At 37.7% G+C, this 22,135-nt stretch overlaps 1 protein-coding gene across 1 annotated transcript in view; it reads left to right on the forward strand.

The window, feature by feature from the left end:
• The window catches only part of GALNTL6 (polypeptide N-acetylgalactosaminyltransferase like 6), a 1,801,337-nt gene that overhangs the window by 673,766 nt on the left and 1,105,436 nt on the right, over nt 1–22,135 (forward strand). The window contains exon 4 of the mRNA XM_082264335.1: nt 5,759–5,925. Coding sequence (XP_082120461.1) covers nt 5,759–5,925 — 167 coding nt within the window. The remainder of the gene's footprint in view (nt 1–5,758; nt 5,926–22,135) is intronic.

The following is a 22,135-nucleotide window of genomic DNA, read 5'->3' on the forward strand; positions in this document are numbered from 1 at the left end:
AGAGGAAAAAAGACAGCTACTGTGTTACTTTTGTTTTGGTTTAAAATGTTACACTAAATGCTCCCTGTGATTGGCTGTCAGAGTGATCACTCAATGAAGAAGGCTTCTGATTGGCTCCCAGTCATTGGATGATTTTTCTACAGATACCAGGTCTCACAGGCATGTGCATAGGAGGGAGCGGGGGAGATAAGAAACTGCAGGATGTACAGGAGACTTCCTATGTACAGAGGGGGGGGGGGGGGGGGGTTTATGGACTTGTGTAAGATGTCGAAGGTAGGCAACTGGTGAATCTTCACCTTTCTTATGAACGTACTCTTGTATTGTGGCATGGTAGGGTATCAACTTATGATTCCCTATGGCAATGATGGCAAACCTTGGCACCCCATATATTTTGGAACTACAATTCCCACGATGCACGTGCACTCTGCAGTATAGTTGAGCATCATGGGAAAGGTAGTTACAAATATCTGGAGTGCCAATGCTCGCCATCACTGCCCTTTGGGAACCATAGAATGCCGGGATTGTTAAATAACCTATGCTTACCCGTGCCATATTGAAAGCTTGAGCCTTTTACTAAACACAATGTATCTTGTGGACTATCATGTACCAACATATATGTTGTTCTGCTTTGTTTCTGCTTTGTTTTCCCATCATTTTCTTGTTTTATGTTGATTATGGTGTTTTCCTGAATACCCACTAACAGCGGAATGTTTTGTATGTAAAAAAAAACTCAATATAAATGTATTGACAAATAAAAAACAAAAAAAAAAGGACAAAACTAGTATAACAAATAGTGCTACTATTGATTTTTTATTCTTACATTTTATTTTAATTTTTTATGATCAAACTTTATAACATTTTTAAATTACAAAAAAAAATAAAGACAGGCATTGCATAGTTACTCATGTGTTTGAAGTCAAACTACCTATCGACTGCACCATTGCCCCAACTTGGAGAGCTTACAACAGTACTTATTTCACATATGTCACTTCCCCTCCTCCTTCCCCATTACTCTTTATTGTGGACCATCCAGACTTACCCCAAGGTAGCCAAGATACATCTTTCTCCATCTTGACTGTCCAGAATAAACAGTATAGGTTGAAGCAAAGAAAAATGGACTTTAATATCACAGGAAAACTCAAATACCATTAAAATTGTAATATTTTATTAATAAAAAAGAAATTAAAAATAAGTGTCCGTATTACATCACATACAACAAGAAAGAAAATTTGCTGGTAAGCACCTTAAACCCTAGTATAAGGTGGGACCCCCAAGCAGGATAAGTATATATAAGGGGTAAGGTGGGAAATTTAAACCCTGACTCACTATTACACCACTGTTACACGGGGTTAACCACTTAGAGCAAGGGTTTTCAAACTTTGGCCCTCTAGCTCTTCAGGAACTACAAATCCCATCATGCCTAGTCATGTCTGTGAATGTCAGAGTTTTACAATGCCTCATGGGATGTGTAGTTCTGCAACAGCTGGAGAGCCGTAGTTTGAGGATCCCTCATGAGATCCAGCTTGAAATCCTGCTTGACATGTTTCGTTGCAATTGCACTTCTTCAGAAGCTTTAGAGATAAAAATATTTTTTCTATATAAGGTAAGAATAATACAATCAGTGTGATATATACCCAGCAGTCATATCTAAATACTATACGTAGAGATGAATAATGGCTGTACTCACAATGTAATACATACAAATATAAGAATGCAAGTGGAGAAAGGCGGCCAGATGAATGAGCATGACAGGTCCCCAAAAGGTGGATATGGGGAAGGTATAAAATGGAATCACCCCAATCAGGGAATAAGTCCTAAAAGCAGTAAAAGTAATATATAATCATTGTAAATCAATGTAACCATTATATATCTGATTGCAGGTGAGTTATAGATTTAACATAAAAGGAGAGGAAAGGTACAAATTGCCCGCTTACCTTAGAGCTTAAAGCCAGGGCATAAGGCCACTCAGCAAGATAAATATTTATGTAGATCTTTCCATAAGGCTAAAATACACATTGCTGTCAGACATCAGGACCTTATGGGCACGCTTCATAGAGAAAGCATTGTGGCACAGTGCCCACTTGCAGAAACTCAGCTCTGAAAAGTTATAAAAGGTACCCATGTTTAAGTAGGTAGTATAAAGCCAGGGATGGTACAACTCAGCCTTGTTTCCTCTGTAGTAATTGTGCTTACTGTGCATGATCTGTCAAAAAAGTACCTCCAACTGGCTGGGGGTTCCCAGGGCCTGGGCTTCAACAGGGTCTTCTATGTCCATCCCCACCACTGCCCTGTTTAAATGCACCCCAGACGGGATGCCCACGGTGGCATGAAGCCCAGCCCCGCACGCGGACATGCCCGTTGAAGAGAGGAGGGTTTATGGAGACTTGAGCCAGCACCTGTGATTGGCCCTGTCCGTTATTGGGATCTCTCGCCAGTGACAACTGCGGGAGGCATCCCTCTAACAAATAGAGTGACCTGGCTGAGAGACCCCGTCCCTGCCCTCCTGACTCTGACAACCTCTCTGACGTGTCACCGGCCACAATTGCAGGTGGCATCCTGGTTAACACTGGGGTGGCTTGGCCTATCTAAAGCTGTGGATCTGTCTGTCTTCCGGCGTCCAGTGCCAGAAGCCTATGCTCTCCAACACACAGCATGCGCTTCATGGCCAGTGATCACAAGTTGAATGAGGACTGAATTAGAATATTTCCCTTTTTTATAGCAAGTACGTTTTTCTCCTATCTACTAAATAGGGAAGGGGTAAAGCTACACTGAGGAGACATCAATTGTATCCTTTGTTCTATATGCCACTGCATCCTTAGCATAGAGAGTGTGTGTTGTCTGTAAGGCAAAACACACTCTATGCTGTAATGTCCCCTATGAACATGTAGGAAAGTAGGTTAAGGGTTTATTAACAATGAGTAAGTAAGGGAAATGTATAGATGCTTTTTGTCTCCAACTCATGAGGGCCAGGATGGGGAGGAGCTTGTGTGCCAGGTCCCCATATAAATCATGTTTTGTTATAAGATGGATTAGCTCTGAGGAAAAGAGCTTGTCTCCCCAAACGCGTCATCTTTCCTAACACAGTGACCTGGAATCCACCATGTTAGAGTTGTGATTTTATAAGCTTCTGATTCCCTCATGTTGGTGAGTATGCTTTTGACTTTTAAACATTTTTTTATGGTGTTAAAGGAAATGCACTAGGTGTTTGTGCCCTCCCTTATTTTCTAATACTGTAATAGTGATTCCATTTATTACCTTCCCTATACTGATCATTAGAACCTCATGTAAATTACAATACACATTATGGGGCACTTTTTTATTTAAATTTTTTACTGTACCAATTCCTGCTGTTGTCCATAGATGCTCCCCTATAGCAACAATTTGGGGACCTGCTTGCTCGTTCATCTGGCCGCCTTTCTCCACTTGCCTTCTTAGATTTGTATTTATTACATTGTAAGTACAGCAATTTTGCCATTGTTAATCTCTACGTATAGTTTTTAGATAATATTGCTGTGTATATATTACGCTGATTGTATTATTATTATTAGCTTGTCTAGAAAAAATCCTTTAAACTCCAAAGTTCCTGAAGAAGTGCAGTTGTTGCAAAACGTGTCGAGCAGGATTTTAAGCTTGATCTCCTCATCCCCATAACCCATATTTTTAGCATAACCCCTATATTTCCTGCATGAAGTGACCCAATTTATACTAGGGTTGATGGTGCTTTCCAGCAAATTGCCTTTCTTGTTGTATGTGATGTAATATGGACACAAATTTTTAATCAAAGTTTGTATTAATAAAATATTACAATTTTAACGGTATTTGAGTTTTCCCGTGCCATTAAAGTCCATTTTTCTTTTCTCCTACCTATGCCAATTAATTTAGGGTGAGACACTGTTTACAAGGCTATGTCCACAGTACCACTCTGTGCTGAAATACAAATATTGATTTTTTCCAGAATAAACATCTGGTGCTCCATTTTCTCCAAAGCTTGACCTGGTTGACAGCTAGTGAAATGCTGACAGTTCCATGCTTTCTCCCTTTGGCACCTCTACGAATTCTCCAAATCTTACATTTGTTAAATTCTCTACCGAATGCACTTATTTAAACTCCCTCTCCCTGGGTTTAAACAGTAATGCCAGACTACAGGTCCCTTCCATCATTCTCTTTCATTCTCCTACAAACTTCTATTTATCAGAATCATTGCAGAACATACCCTACTTTCTAGACCTACGGGGATCAGACTTTCACACAGTCCTTACCCCAGGCCAGGACTAAAATTCTCACACTATCATACTCATCTACAAATAGTAGATATCAAGAAGCCAGCAATAAACATCACATTCCGTATATTAATTGGTACCGGATACTTGTTGATGGTGTGGTACACCACAGACAGATTTACTACATATCTTCTGGTCATGCCCACAACTACAGAATTTCTGAAGTCAAGTACATACTGTGACCCAACAATTCGCAGACTGACTCATACCTAAAGGTCCAGGCTTCTTCTTCTTCCATCATAACCATTTCCCTCTCAAGTCCTTCAAAAATTCAGTCATAATACACCTGGTTAATGTGGCCTGCTCTTGCATTCCAGCTTTGTGGAAATCGTTGCCTCAGCTACACCTCAGCCAGCTACATTCCAAGACACTGTATTCAGAGCCAAAGTTTTAACCATCTCAATTCCAGCGTTACCTTACAACCTTGAACTGCCAAAAAAAGCCAAAGAGTGGGTAAAGATGACAGGAAATGATCTTGACCCATCACACTATGACAGATCTCTGACTACCTGCTGTTTTTAAACAAGCCGGCTGAAGATCCTGGGTGACATCCATGATTAATTATGTGGGACACCGATATCTGCCCCTATGAAAATGGGGTATGAGCTACCCTTTTTACTCATTCTCAAAAAATGTCATAAGTAAATAAGACACCCACACTGTGAAAAAGTCATTTTATACAATTTCTATAAAAATAAATAAACAATGTCTCACAATGAAAACCCAAAATCAATCAAGTTGTCCAGCTATGTTTATCCAGATTCAAACACGATGACCCACTGACATAATAGTGTCATCCAACTGCATTACTAACACAAATGACAGATCCTCATCTGGCTTCTTTTTGTAAAAAAAAACTGGATGTGAATGTTGAGTGATGTCATTTGCCAAATATAGGTGTATAATTATCAGACAAGGGAGTATTTTGGATCCCTCATAACCTGATTAATGGTGAATAAGATTAAGCTCTTTTTTTTTTTTATTTTTTAGATTACTAGCTTAACAATGGATAGCTTTAATTTATCAATTTAGTGTAGATAGCTATGAATAAAGCAGCACTGCTTATTTATTCAAGTGGAGGAATACTTTAACACAGAAAAACTATTTGAATGTTTGAGAAAAGTTCTCATGATATTAAAATTAGGTTCACTGTGTTTACAACTTATATTCAATTACAGTTTAGTTATAAGGACCTACATACACACAACCTTTAACAAATGCCTTTCTATGATATGGTTTGCTAGATTATTTTTAATGAAGAAAATGCAGGCACTAATGTGGAGATTAAAATCTGTTTGTATTCATACAATTTATTTGTGTAAGTTTGCCTATATTTACTATTCCTACCACCAGAATAAATCTTGGCCTAGTAGTAGTAAATTATCTAATGTATTTAGTCAATAAAAATACACTATTTTTAGTGATTCTGGCTACTTTTTAACTATTAGATATAACTCTTTTATTATCATTTCTTTCAGTTGCAAGCACAAGCTGTATTTGGAAAAACTGCCAAATACGAGCATTATTATTCCATTTCACAATGAAGGGTGGACATCTCTACTGAGGACCATACACAGTGTGATTAACAGAACTCCAGACAGTCTCATAGAAGAAATTATCTTGGTGGATGACTTCAGTGACAGAGGTAAGTTATCAGTTTAAATTCTGAAGTAGACTACTCTACAGTTGCATGTATTATGCAATTGTTAAAATTGTGATGTTAGCTGCATTTAGAAAGAAATAACTGTAACATAGTAAAGTCTATAGAGAATTTGTATGCGTCCCAACAGTCCACATTTTGTGAGGACATACTTAAAGAATCTCTGTCAGTTACTTGAGGTATCTTTAATAATGCTACAGCTGTAAAGGAATACTTGCCCGCACAGCTGACACCAAACATCACTTCAATCCTGAGTAATCTTTAAGCTTTAAGCAGCATCCAAAGTTTTTACAAACTATGTCTACTTCAAATACTATGTCTACTTCAAATAAAAAAGCATCCATATTTTACTTTATGTTTTCCTTTTCCCAGTCTTTTGTGACACCAACATTTGGACTGTTGGGATGTATGATTGTTTAGGGAGATCCTGGCAAGGGCTTTGGTATGGAGCAGCTAATGTAAATTCTAGATTGTGGCTTCTTTGGTTTTGTGGTAAAGAATTGCATATCGTTTGGTAAGATTATAGTAGGATTATATTTAGACTTTAGTGACTTGAGAGCAAAAATAGATAATTTTTCAAACTAATGTAAAAATGTCAAAGGATGTAGTAACCAAGTCTACATTATTTTTTTGGATTATTCTTCTGTCTTGTTTATGTTAGAATTTAACCAATTACAGTGTGATATATTGTTGTAATAGAAAAATCATAAGCAGTAGATTTTAATTAAAGTTCAGTGAGGTAAAAGAATACAATTTTCAATAATTACAGTATTTGTTAAAAAGATTATACATTTAAAGGATTTAGAAATTTGTGAATTTGTGAAACTCTTGACAGCTTATTATCACTTTCATCAGCTCATAAAGTCTAACTACAGTAGTAGACATAGTTAGTTATGCATCCGTAAAGACATTGAACTGACAATTCCTGTTCATAATCTTACCACTTCTTTCCTGTTACAGCAGCTGTATTGGTATCTGAATACAACTGTATAGGAGCTAGATAGACTGCACCCAGTAACCAGCACTCAGTAACAGACCTGGCCTGATATGTCCTCTCGTCCTCTGCAATATAGGCCTATGAAAGAACACATAACTATGCCAGTACAGAGCACTGGAATGTAAAGCAGAATTTTCAAAAACAAAAAAAAATACTAAAGGGCAATTATAAGCAAAAATCAGTCCCAATTTATTACTTTAGGAATTTTCATTTTTAAATGTGAGCAGCATTTATCCACGGCATTGACCAGTGTAAAAGCATGCACTGGCAGCCAAAGGACAGGTATTGAAATTACTGGAGTGTTTACAACAGATGGCAGAAAAATATAGCCAGAAAATTTACCAATCCAATTAGTATATTATATATTTTTCCTACCTTACAATACATTATGCCAGATATGATTAGTGTCGAGGGACATTTTTAAAGGCAGTCCCATTAAAACATCTCCTTATTGCATTGCTGTTTTACTAGGAAACATCCAATGAAGCATTAAATGGGGTTAAAAAAAGCACCAGGATTAATGTGTTAACATGTTTTAGTATAGGTCCTCAACATCCAATTTAAAGACTAGATAGAGGCCAAACCATTGAAAAGACATAAGTGTGTCATTGGACTGTATCTTTAAGGCCATTTATATGTTAAAGCCTAACTCTGGTCTAATGTTTTTTTCTTGTCCCTCTGGATGTTAAAAAAAAAACAACTCTGATTGCAATACTCACTTTTAATCTGAAGTTTACCAAAAGTTGTTCTGGGTTAAGAGACTAAGGAGTGACTGTTAATGCAGAGCATCATATCCTAACACCTGCACATTTTACCTTGCACTCACAACAGTGCGTTGATGCAGAGAGCAAAACTGATTTCATGACAGCTTGGCAATACTGAAGAAGACTCCTCTTGCATGGCTAGCCAGAAGTCTTTCTGAAAAAGCAGGCATGAAGAGTCTTATGACTGTTGGATTGTTTCAAAACTACTACATGAAATGGCTGTGGATATTTCTTGCAAATTGCTGAAACATTTGTCTACTTGTAGCATTTTACATTGATCTTACTATAAAATTATCTAGCAAGTTTATGATATAGAAAAAAAAGTGTTCAATGAAAAAGCACCTGTTTCTAAAAGTGTTTGTCATGCTATAGACATTGGCAACCCATGAACTTTGATAGTTACATAGTTACATAGTTCAACTTTGATATATATTTATTAATTTAAAAATTTACTTCAAGCATTTATATAGCGCCTTTAATTTATATTAGTGCTTGTATATTGCAGGGCCTTGCATACTATACAATCACATTTATTTCTGCCCTAAAGGATCTTATAATCTAAGGTTGCTTTTCTAAATGCGCACACACACACACACACACACTATGGCCAATTTTAGATAGAAATTCAAAAATGATTATGGATTTACTCTCCTAATCCTTATCTTCTACTAATAGCTGCTAAACTAGCACCTAAAAGATACCCTCCACTTCCACCTACCCTCATATTGAAAGGTAGCGCCATACAATAAAACATATAATTTATACCTGAATAGAATATATGATATCATTGGACATACATTTCATAAAAAGTACATATAAAACAGTGATATTGTTCTGCAAATCCCTAAGCTCATATTGGAGACAGGTATTTGCCCTTATCCCCTCCATAGCCCAATCCCCAATAGCTCCAAACCCCTCCTTAGCTTTACTACACCTAGGGATAGAAAAATTCTCACCACAGCAGCCAGTAGTAATAATACATGTACTCCTAGCGGCAAAACTTAACATCACCAAACTTTGGAAAAAAACAGAACCCCCTACCATCTCCAATATGTTAACAGATCTAAACTTCCAATGTGAGATGGAGAGGGTAGTGGCAAAGAAATATTTTACTTTGGAAAAATTTCTAGCTCAATGGTCTTCTTGTTTCTCTCATCCTAAATGCACAGTGACCAATTGAGGGTTCTCTATTACGGTTTACTGATGTGTATTTCTGTTCTACTTAACTTACAGCCTTCCTTTCCCCCTTCTATCTGCTCCACTACCGTACAACCTACCTACTCACCCGCTGGTGCATCCCCACTTTTCTACCTGACCCCCTCCCTCCTCCCCCCCATCCCGCACCTTCCAACTCCCTTCCCCCTCTGACTGGGGCTAGTATTGTAAACTTAAACAACCAATATAAGTTCCCGTAACATTTAACCTGTTAAGTTCCACTGTGTTTATTCCTTTTTCTTATGCTCTAGTCAGAACATCTGATGTGTAACAATTGTATATCCAACTCACTTGTTATTCGTCTGAAAATTTCAATAAAGAACTATTGAAATAAAAAAACAATGATATCATAAATAATATATCCAAAACATCTTTAACAGTAAAAATATAAATATATATTGTTCCAACTTCCAAAAGCTAATAAACATTTTTTCCACTCTTACTGAATGCAGAAAAGATCCAAAAAGTTCATATGTGCAAGATTATATAATGTGCCAAGTAGCTATATAGTGCCAATTCCAAATAAAATGCAATGGATACATTTTTTACTTCATTTTATGTGTGCTTTCAATGACACTCCACAGTGGGAAGTTCTACTGACATCTGTCAGCTAATCACGTACAAATAAAAGTACCATTTTTATTTCTTTTTTTTAATTGCACATAACTGGGTACTCTTTGCAAAGAATTTTCACCACATTCCCTAAGCCCTGGAGAACTTTCCCTTGCAATGTCAACAGTCTATTTGTCTTTAGTGAAAAAAAATACCATGTGTGCAGTGCCTGCTTGTAATTCAGGGAACTGTAAAGTGCGTTTACATTAAAAAAAATAACTTAATCTCAGGGAGCAAGTACAAGAGGAGGAACACACAGTATACACAGTAATGTTTTAGCCTGTGCACTTGACCTCCCTAGTGTTATCAGTCCATACTTTAATATATGGTTTACATCCATTTCCTTCAGAACTTCAGACATTATCTGCCCTACTGTTAATCAACCTTGCATGGTATAGTATATGGCCTAAAGAGGTTGTAAACCTCAGACATAAAATATGAACAAAGCATGCCCTTGTATGGTATGTACTTGTCCTAATTAAGAACACATTTCTGTCTGCTGTTTCATTCCTCTGCTATTAGCATAAATCACTACTGATAAGTTTCCTGACACAGAGAAAAAACGTGACAGTGAAGAGGCACTCCTGCACACAGCCTGTAATTGACAGCCTAAGCTTTGTTCCTGTGTGCTGTGTGAAGGGGGTTTCCCTTCCCTTCAATAACTTCTCAGAGCTCCCCTCACTGAGCTCTGCAGAGAGCAACTTCAGCTCTCCATCCCCTTTTTTCTAAACACTCAGACAAGCTTTATAAGTTCCAGAATGTAAATGGATGTAGAGAAGAGAAAACTGCAGATAAACAGGTGCAGCTTATGTAGGAGGATTTTTTTATCTCTGTGTATCACCTGAGGACAGTTACTTCACTAAGTATATGTTAGGCCGCGTGTCACTGCAGGGGGTCAGGTGCGTCCCTGTTCTCCGTTTCAAGTGTGAATAAGGTCCAAATTTTTGCCTGAATTCACTTGAAATTGACCAGAAGACTCACAGAACCCTTTTTTCAGTGCAATGGAAAACAAACAAGGTGCACCAAACTAAGTGTAGCAGATAAAATCAGGAAGGACATTTTATAAAAGTTGTCAGCCAATTGGCTACTCACATGATGTAAGAATATACAAGGCAAGGTTTTAAAAGAGAGTCCGTAGTCACTCGGTGGGTCCCAGGGTCCATAGCAGCATGGTAGGTGGTGTACAAGCAGGGCAGATGGACGACCTGGCTGGGGTCCCTGCTGTGCAGTGTGGAAACCAGCGTAGAATGCACTCTGAGCCACGCCAGAAGTGACACCGGCTTGTTTCTTCTGCCCTGCTTTTTCACCGCCTGCCATGCTGCTTTGTACCCCAGGCCCCCCGAGTGACTATGGACTCTCTTTTAAACCCATGCCTTGTATATTCTTACATCATGTGAGTAGCCAATTGGCTGACAATTTTTAATAAATGTCCTTCTTGATTTTATCTGCTACACTTAGCTTGGCACACCTTGTTGTCTTCCATTTACCTTCCAGAGAATTGCTTCACTCTCCAGGGAACTGCCACTAGCGTGTGACATTACACTTTATGGACTACATGAACCTTTTGCTATTTAAATGGGATTTGACTAGTCCAGGATTCATGCTTATTTCCTTGTCAACAATTTCACTGAATATCGTGCGTCCCTTAACCCACTCTTTGCGCCATATCTTGTTTTGTTTCCCTTTTCCAGTGCAGACCGCGGCCACACCTGAGGTGTGTGAACTGGCTCCATTGAGAGACAGTCACACTCTCCTGTCATCTTAATTGGAAACCCACATCCAATTTGCATCAATGTGAACCCAGCCTAAGTGTTTACAACCCTCAAACCACTGTCTTCTGCTTGTTGAATTGTTGTTAGATAAGCAAAATAACATTTTGAAATTAGATTATTTGTAGTCATTATACTTATAATAGTTAACATTTTACACTTAAATATACTTTAAGTAGATTTTCATCTTTCTGATGATAAATACCCCTGATCTGTAGAGTCCATAAAACTCATTTAGTTTCAAGAACTGAGACAAAATAATTAATAGATTATGTTTAGACATCCAAACAGCACCATCAGCAGGGAGTACAGAAACATTTTTGTTTAGAACAGAGTTCTTGTGATACTTTTAAAAGTGATAATTGCAAATCTATGCTGTGAAGTTCATGTACAGAATTAGGATACAAAAAAAAAATTATACTTTTTTCTTTACAATTTACAAAAGTATTAACTTTTGTCGAACAATTGGCCAGAGTTGCCCTTGAAATGTTTTATTATACAGGGAGTTTCATTTAATTGGACAGCAGGGTGTAAGAGTGACAAGGCTATAATGTGATCATACATTTGTCTTTTGGTTTGTGCGGAAGCAATTTCATTGTCTGGTCCAAGGGTTAATTGGATTGCTCCATTGTCGTTGTACTGTATAGACTACACATATCTTTTTGATCTTTCAAGGTCCTTCAGGTGTTAGATTCTACAAATATATTGTAACCTCTAGTCAACAGCTACGATAGACCATAAAGTAATTATTATTTTTTCTGATGTCTTGGCTTTATGTCATGTACTGAATATATGTACTGTAAATGTAAAACAGGGGTGCTTGACTAATGCTTTCCTACAACCAGAGGGATGATTATAGGTTACAAGTGAGTGCTATTGTAATGGATATAGTACAATACATTGAAAAAAACTAGCAGAAGGGTTGGAAAGTTATTGTTGGCAAACCGTATTTTTGCTCCAGTATCTAGGACAGCATTAAAATACAATATTTAAGTTTACTTTTTCTATTCTGACCATCAATGGAATTTTGTGGGTAAATCTAGCAGCATATACAGAATAGGAAGCCGTGTGTAAATAACAATAAAGTTTAATTTTACCATCCACAAATATGTGTTTTGTCAGTCTTGTTTTACAAAGAGTTCATGAGTGATTTTAGGTAGCCCCAAAAGTAACTGTTGACAGATGGATGAGGAAGAGAAAACACCATCAGGACTTTCTATAAAGTACCAGTCAAACTGCATGGTTATAAAATGCCAAAATAAAGCACAGTTTCACTAAGAGTACTTCATGTCAGCTTTGGAGATTGTTCCTACATAATGGGAGCATTTGGTGGTAAGAAGAACCCAAGTTACCTTTAATACTGTGGATCATAAACAATTATGTTCATAGGAAGATTCTGTGGAAGATGTGGAGCTTCAAAACATGTTAGTTTTGGCATTCTAGACCTAAAACTGTCAACTGTGTTGCTGTGGAAGCAGTGCTGGTTACTGCATTTACTGTTAACTTTGTCCAGAGTATGCTTCCAAACTGCTGTCGGTTTTCCTCACATACTAGCTAATATTGAGGGTGAATGTATTGTCAATGTACATTAATGGTGATTCTTTGTGATTGATCTCCACATCCATTTTTATCTTATTATTAATTAATATCCTATCCATACTATACAGTGCACTTTTTCAGGTTGTTAAAGGGACAAGTTCATCTTTCTGAACATGTTACATTCATAATTAGGTTGTAACATGTAACATGTTCAGCAACTTCCCCCGCACCACCGACCCCCCCCCCCCCCATTGTGACTGTAGGTAAGGGAAATTTTCCCAGCACTTGCTGTCATAATTTGAAAATAGCATGACTGTGCAGGACTCCACCCACATGGCTGCCTCATTTATTCACAGCAATCTCTTAATGAATGACCTACAAGTATCGTCTGTTATTGTGACAGATGGCTTGTAGTTTTTAAAGAACCGCAAGGGTGATGATCATTGTGGTAGTTTATTGATTCTTCCTGCTCTCCAGTAACTGTCTGCCCATACAAGTGGTGCAAGCAGACAGCTTTATTGAGAGTCTGCTGGAGCCACTCATGATCTGCTAATTGCAGATTCAATGCTCTGCAGTCTCCTAAGATAAAAAATTATAAATGCACATTTTTTACCTGCATTTTTTTTTTCAGGTGACTTTATTCTTTAATATCTAAGCATTTAATTGCTAAAGCTCTGAATAATTTTATTTAATATAGGTCATATTTAAATTTTACCAATAAAATACATTTATTTGTTCCCAAAGGAAAGTGATTTAAGCATTTACTTGGTGGCAAGCCTGCTCTTGGTCTATATAAAAAATACATTCAAGGTAAACCTTTAGCAAGAAAATAAACCAATGCTTTCCTTTTATTGCAGGCACCTATAGGTGCCATAACATCAGATCATCTCTTCATCTCCAAAGATCCCCAAATAAAATAGTGATTTCCTGCTTGCACACACAATGGCGAGAACAATGTGTCAAAAGTGAGGTGTGAGAGACAGAAAGTGGTGGGTCAGATCCTGTGGTCACTGTTTTCAAGATCTGACCCACACTCTTCTGTCTCCTTCACCTCACTTTTGACACAATACTATCACAACTCTGTGGGCAAGCAGGAAAAATGCAGAATAAATAAAGTCCAGATGTAATTGCATTAAGACTCTTATATCATAAAAGGCCAACAAATTAGAAGGGTTCAAATTGCCCCACTTTTTTGGGGCTTGATACTGTTAAACTAAGTATGAACTGGAATGATCCTGGAGGGTAATAAGCATGATCACTCCAGATGTCAGATAGGCTCCATGTTGGACGTAATAGTCTAAACTAAATTAAATCTGGATTTTGTACATTTTGCTTTGATGCTTTACACTTTACACACCCACTCTTTACTCACCACTCCTGGGAGGCCTTTAATAATTTTCCCTACACTGCTTAAGACTGCCTATGACCATTCTCTCTACACTGCTTAAAGCTGGGTACACACTGGCCACAAATGGTCTGAAAGAGACTTCTGGTCTTTGTGTGGAGCTCCCTGTCCAACAGAAGCTGGTCTCATGAATGGCATCTGTCAAACAATCATGCTGGAAGACCAGCATCCAATTAGCGCTGACAGCCAATGGTTGTGAACGCTGTGTGTTCTGGAGGGGGGTAGTCCCCCAGTCAGAACACAATTGCTCAGCAGGGAGATCAGCACACTGGCATCAGCTGTGGTAATATGGTGATCTGTGCATATTTATTTTCATTTAGCCTGCTGGGTTGAACAAAAACAAAAGTATAGCGTTTACCTAAGACTTGACTGGGCACACCTACTGCTTTAAAACTCAAGATTTCTACTTCCTACAATGCCATCATGGATTACCCTAATAATCAAAAGTAAGGGTCAGGTGGTGGAAGGGAAAGAGCCAATGGCAGTAAGCTGTTCAGGGATTGTAGGTTAAGGAATCACACTATTCAAGGAACCTGGATCTTGTTAAAACAATTAGATCTGGCAGCTGAAGTTGGCATCAGTATATGCTTGCCACATATTTACTTTAAAGAATAATAAAGTGTTAATGTTATTCAGAAAACAATGGAACTTTGCTGAAGTCACAATCTTCCCGATCTTTATTTTGGCTAAACCATTAAGATCACCTTGATAAACATTTGAAAAGAAGCCCAGTGCTTCACCCACTGGCTGGAAATCGTATGTATTAAAACAATTGTAACAAAAGTGTAAACATGTATTAGTTTTAGTCACAAATTGTTCAAAGGATATGTATTGTGTTTTTGTAGATAGTTTTAATTGTGACTCACAATTAAAACTATCTACAAAAACACAATACATATCCTTTGAAAAAAATCCCCGGAAATGGTGAAAATGATCCAAAACCCATTTCGCTCCAGATATTTGACAGGCAAATTTTGTAGGTGTACAAGTGAATATTCCTTGCAGTAAAATCATTAGCACTATTCCACAAAGCAAGTTTTGTCTTTTAAAAGTTTACTGATATAGGTTTGTACACATTGCAGACCTCTACATCTGACACAACAAAACTCACACATGATTAGAAGAGAAGTTTCTTGTCTGTACACCAAACTTTTTTTTTTTTTTTTACCAACTCAAGGCTTGCATAAAATACTGAAGTAAGCATTCAATCAAGAGTATATTTTTCATATTGCAATTCGTTTTGTGTTAACTATTAGGATACAATACAATTTACTGCACTTACTAAGATGTGTTTGCCCTATTGTGTGGCAAGGGGTACAATGCCCACTCATATATACATTAGTTCTTTCTTTAATCGCCTATAGACTGAGCATTTGTATTGCTATGAACTTTACTGCTATTATGTCTTGCTTTTGCTATATATGTGTTGTTAAGTGTATTTGCTATGTGCTTTTGTTTTTGGTTCCTACTTTTTACAGCATCACAGAAGATAAAGCAACTGTATAAATCATTAAAAATAATGAAAGCAGGTATGAACTGGTAAGGCAAGTTTAGATGCATACATCTTATATCTGTCTAAGCAACTAGAGAGCAGCTGGTATAAAAGACAGCTTTTCCTAAGACAAACATGAAGTCTGTCACATTTTTCTGTTTTGCAATAATTCTGAGCTCATATTTTCAGCGTCACAAAGGTACATGAACTATTTCCAGTTAAAGAAGCTCAAGGAACACACAAACAAGTGAAATAAAAGGCCAAGGTACTATGACTCTGAACCCTCCCACTCCTATTAACTGTTAAACATCAGGAGTTATGAGCCTTTATCCGCACACCCGATACATTCATATTTGTTGTAAGCATTGATGGGTCAATTCTGAAAATAAAGTGGTGGGATTTACAAACTAAATAGTATATGTAAAGTACCTATGCACTGCTATGTGTGGAAACCAGAAAAAAAAGAATAAGAATTTATTAGGAATCCTAATCCTAGTTATTTATACATTTACCAGCTTCAACCATTTGGTAACGTGCTCCAACACTATAGGAGTGCAAAATAAAGGAAACAATAGTGCGATTGTTCCAATCCTCTTACACCATATTACTCAAACAAACAATAAGAAAAATTAGTGACAATCACTTAATCTAACTTTATAAATGATATATCCAAGTCAAATCAAATTTAGCAAGCATTCATAGCATAATATTGCTAGAAGCTGGCCACATTTATTTCAAATAAAATATTTACCCTATGTCTGGTCTGTTGCTTTTAATGTGAACAGTTATATTTTATTTTAAATAAATGTGACTAGTTTTTAGCAATATTGCTCTATGAATGTTTCCTTTTATCCTAAGAAAAATCTATTAACGGGAGATTAGGATTCGGATAATACCCTGCTGAGCGATTCATGGATGGAAGGGTGGATCAAGTGAATCAAATGAAGTATGGACTGAGGGAAGAGCCCAGAGGCTGACAATCATCACCATTACCTACCTTAAGAGCATAGTGTGACCTGATGGTCACACCTGGAGGCTATTTCACCCAAAGGTGGCTTATGTAGGCTATTCACTCACCTGTTAAGACCTCTATAAGAACCTCTCTGGGCACATGTATCGGCAACGGCTTACTTTGGATGAACACTTGCATGCTTAAAGTGGTTGTTACCCCCCCCCCCAAAAAAAAAGTATGCTCCTGTCCCATGTGCAAGCTGTAGCATAGTGCTTTTGTTTTTGTTTTTTCAATTACCCCTTTCTATCTCCTACAATAACTGTTTGATCCTGCCTTGTCCTGACTTCCCCATGAGAGCAGACCACATTTATAATGGCTGCTGAGCTAATAGATTGTGGTCAGGATATGTGTCTCCGTCATCCGCTCTCTCGTCTGTCCTCTCCCTCGTACTATGTGCTCTCCTGTTTCCAGCACCCCCTCCTCTCCCTGCCTGTCAAATCTGTGTGTGTGAGTTGCCCCTCCCCTCCTGCCACTATTAATATTCATTTAAACATTTTAAAAAATTACTGCCAGCCCCCCTCTTATATTCAGCTATAATACACAGTTTAAGTGTATGTGGAAAACAAGGCTTCTAAATAACATTTGTGCAGATATCTTCAGGCTTGTCATGTGACTCCCGGCCACTCTCCACCCCCATCTAAGGGCTACAGTGAGAGGAGCCGAGCGGCCAGCACAGCGGTCATGTAACCTCCCAGCTGAGGTAACCGGGAGATCTCAGCTCCTCCTGCTGTAGGCCTGGATCGAAGTAAAACAGCGGCCAGGAGTTACGTGACCTGCCTGAAGATATCTGCAAAAATGGCATTTAGAGGCTTTGTTTTCCCACATAAACGTATACAGTGTGGTATAGCTGAATACAAGAGAGGGGCTGGCAGTGTAATGCAGCCCCAAGGATACAATCACTTTTATTGTTTTTTTTTTTACCTTCAAGGCTTGTTTGAGCACATTTTTTTTCTCACTTTTTTCACAAGGTTGAAAATTATTTGATTGGACTTGGATACATTATTTATGATGTTCGATTAAATGATTGCCACTATTTTTTTATTATTGTTTGTTTGGGTAATATGGTATAAGGGGATTGGAACAAGCACACCATTGTTTCATTTTTCTTTTTACAAACTAAATAGATTTCTTTACACTTTCATTGGCTTGTGTGTAGAGCTATGCATGTTTCAGGTGGGGAGCCCTCCAGGAGAACATAAACAGATAGGAAAATGGAACAGGAAAGGTAGGAGTAGAGAACAGATAAGGAAACTAACAAGAAGGAGGGGTGGGGAAGGTGGTAGAACAAAGGGGAAACTAAGATGGATTTTCACTTGTCCTAGTGAGTGTGTGAAAGGGTATCTAGAATAAATATGCTTGTTAAAGTGTAAATAGTGCCAGATCAAAATCTCTTGTGAGGTGCACAACCCATGGGATCTAGAACAACATTTCTAAAGCATCCTTGATAATTGCAGCCATCTTTTGATTCCATGGGAATTATGTTTTGTTTAACTTGTGTGATTGTGGGGTTTGAGGACCATCTATGCTTTAGCTAGTTTTGCTGCAGTGAATGGGAAAGTTGGAAGTAAAAATTAAGAGTTTGTGCAGTTTGCTGGTTTTAAGTTCAGCAGTGCCTCCTTGGGTGTCTTACAGATCGCCTTACTCAGAAGGCTGTAAGCCAGTTGGTATACATTGGTCCAGAACCTCCTAATTTTGCAGAAATCCTAAATTTGTTGGAGGGGTACCTGAAGCATTTGTCAGAAGAAGTGAGTATAAGCTTTGGCATTGGGTATGGGACCATTTTCCACCCAATAGTAATTTAGAAAGATGCCATTTTTTTCATTTAGAGAATGCCAGAAATGTGTGCTTGTTCTAGGCCAGTGTTTCTCAACTTCGGTCCTCAGGGCACACTAACAGGCCAGGTTTGCAAGATAACTGAAATCCGTCACAGGTGATATCATTTGCTGCTCAGTGATTGCAGTATTCTAGTCTGCATCTCCCCAAGGTAATACTTAAAATCTGGCCCGTTAGTGTGCCCTGAGGACCGAAGTTGAGAAACACTGTTCTAGGCAATTACTCAAAGCACTGCAGCCAGCAGCTCAGCAAAATAGTCAGTCAACTAATAATTTAAAAGAGAGGTTAACAATGACAAGCTCCATACTTCTCTCTGAAAGGTTTACTTTATATGATATTACAATTATTTGTACAACTGTCTGTGATAGGTTAATAAATAGTCTTTAATTTACAAACTTCCACAAAAAAAATTAAATCTGGAGTTTAATTGGCTTTTCTGGTGGGGTTTTAGACTACCTGGCTGTGATTTGATTGTTGCCATACTGAAAAGCAAACAGTTGCAGAAGAGGGGGAACAAAATAACTCTTAATAACAGCATAGATCTCTTTATTGTCATTCACATTACCTGTAAATGTCCTAGTATATACAGTAGGGATTAGGTCCAGGTAAGCTGCTACCATAGGTTCTCTGCAATTCCCCAGACTTTTAATATATTTACAAATCCCAAACTTTTGGCTTAAAAGTTCTTAGATTGGACACCAGAAATAAAGAACAGCATATAAAGCAGATCATACTCTTTTTCCCTGGGTCTTCTACGTCACAAAAGCCAGTAATTTGAAATTGGGTACCCAGCCATACTGTCACTGTTTGAGTTATTATGCACAACTGACATTTCTTTTTTTAATTTTTATTTTCATTGTTTTGCTTTTATTTATATCTTTATATTTTGTTCAACGTAGCTTGCTTATTGACCTTACAAATGACCAGAATTTAAAAAGATTTGCCCCTATAGACTTCATTAGGGCTCATCACAAAGTTTGAAGCAAAATTATCAGAACTGTTCATAAACTGAACCCAGGCAGATTCCCTGATCCCTAAGTGGTATACTATAGAGAAGGATCTATTTATAAAGAAGTTGTAAATTGTTATAATCTCACATCTTTTACCTGTGTTACTTTTTCTCACGTTTGCTAAATTTGGTATGAGCTGGATATTTCTAACAAACGTTGCACTGTAGTTTGTTTCACCCTGATATACTGTGTACAGGCGGTCCCTGGGTTACAAACAAGATAGGGTCTGTAGGTTTGTTCTTAAGTTGAATTTGTTTGTAAGTCGGAACAGGTACTTTTTTAAGTGTAGCTCCAGCCAAAAAAAAGATTTTTATGCTTTTTGAATAGCACAGGAAAGGGTTAACAACCCCGTAACATTTGTTTTGCTGTCTGTGCCCCTGTTCAGAAGATTTCACCTCACTTTGTGTCCCAGCGACAATTGGATTTTGAAAACTTTGGGTTGTTGTGGAAACAATGATTGGTGATAAAGGTTCAGTGGAGACACCTTTTTCCCATGAGAACTCTTACAGGAGTGAATTTCCCTTCCTAGGGGTAGATTTCCTCTCACTTCCTGTTGTCTTCCTCCATTTGTAAGTAGAAGTCGTTTGTAAATCGGATGTTTGTAACCCGAGGACCGGCTGTACATTCAAAAATTATATTATCAGTTGGATAGACCCAAAAGTATAGAGTATAGGGTCATTTTTAATTTAGCCATTTTACAACCTAATTGGCCTAACTGCTTTCCATTGGAAACTCCACTGTCTTCTGCATATACACATGAAATCCAGGGCATAAGCGTACGGTGAGCTGAACGTTTGCTTGTTTGGACATTATGAGTGTAAATCAGGCGCATTGTATTTTCTGTTGTAGGAATAAGAACTGTAAGGTAATTTGAAGTGTATATGAAGCCAGCAATTTACATTAGTTTCATTTGACATTACTTTTTTGGCAATACAATACATTTTATTTGTAACATACTTTGCCAATATTTTATACTTAAAATAGATCATTAAATAAAATAGCCTGTAGTTTCAAGCTATGCTAATATTTTCTAGTAAAGTAACTATATACGTTTAGTAGGGCAAAGTAAAACAAAAATATTCAAAGATTTTAGGGTTCCTGCTGAAATTGCAAAGCTATTTCATGGTTCAGTAAAATGTTGCAAATATTGATAGGAGTTGTAGAGGAGTTTGTACTTAGTAGAATCATGTCATTCCATGTGCATGTTCAGGTCACTAAATTCACTGCTATATGCTTTCACTATAAAAGTTTACATATACTACAGTGGGCAAGTTCACTAATGCTAGAGCAAGTAAAGGTGAAGCTGCTACTTACTGATGCTGGTCACAAAAGAATGCTAAAAAGTTATAGCTTATTTTGGACATGTTTTTTAAAGTGACCCTGTCACCAAATAATTCATTTCAACAAAACTCTTACTAAGATTACATGTGCGTTTAACAAATTTTATGTATGTGATTTACCCGTAAAATGTACATAGCAAAAAAATATGAGGTAGGTCTCAAATCACTGTGGCACCACATCCCTTGGTAATATTAACAGAAGAAAACAAAAAGAGAAATTAGACTTTGAAGGTAGCCACTAATAACCCCATGGAAGAAGTCAAGTGTAAATACAATAAAAATGTATTTTGTTTAAACATCATTCAAATTTTTTACACTAAAAGCAATTCATACACATAACTGTGTGGTAATACAGAAAAATACAAAGCAATGACAATGTCTCCCCATAGTAAACAAACGTCTTTCCCGGTGATAACATAGTATATACAGGAGGTCTCACAAGATATCTGTACTGTATATATGCGCAAATCTTGCGATTGATATTGAAGGGTCTCTTTGTCCCACGGGTATCTGAGAGAATCACAGGATCACTACGCGTTTCGCTTGTAGCTTTATAAGGGGATCATTTTAATATCAAATCCCAAGAGGTAAACAAGGAAAAAGCATGAAGCACCCGGAACCAGATGATGGTAAAGACAAGGAGATCCTAGACACACCAGCTCTGACCGAAAGATAGACAGAGAGCACACACACCACAGATGTCCTCTGGGCTCCCAAACTCAGGGGTATTTAAAAAATCCTTTCTGAGTGCACAAACTCAAATTCCCCAGAAACAACGGGTAGTAATGTGGCAGTCCCTTCCAGTTATTTCTCTCCGTTGGACGGTGCTGATACCTGTAGATAAAGCCCCCACTGTCCTCAAGGGATCCAATATGCTTCCACCATAAAAGCCTTCTGTGTGAAGAAATCCAAAGACCTTAACCTGCTGCTGGATGGGCAACACCATCTTGTGCCTGATGTTAGAGGCCTCATAGATGTCTCACAATATAGAGTTCCACTTCACCCCCTTCATTTCCCCCCAGGTACAAAGGTATGTAGGGAGGTACAAAATATTTAGATACTCCCAGAAGCAGATAGGGTTATTGTGTGCAAAGATGGAGGAGGCTGTGCAAGGGAATTGGTTAGTCAAATTTTCTAGCAATTTTAAAGGCACTCTGCAAGTGAATAAAAAATAAGCTTTGGAAATGAAAACACTTCACATGTATAA

The sequence above is a fragment of the Pelophylax lessonae genome (genome assembly GCF_965119305.1).
Source record: "Pelophylax lessonae genome assembly, chromosome: 1".
Classification (NCBI taxonomy): Eukaryota; Metazoa; Chordata; class Amphibia; order Anura; family Ranidae; genus Pelophylax; species Pelophylax lessonae.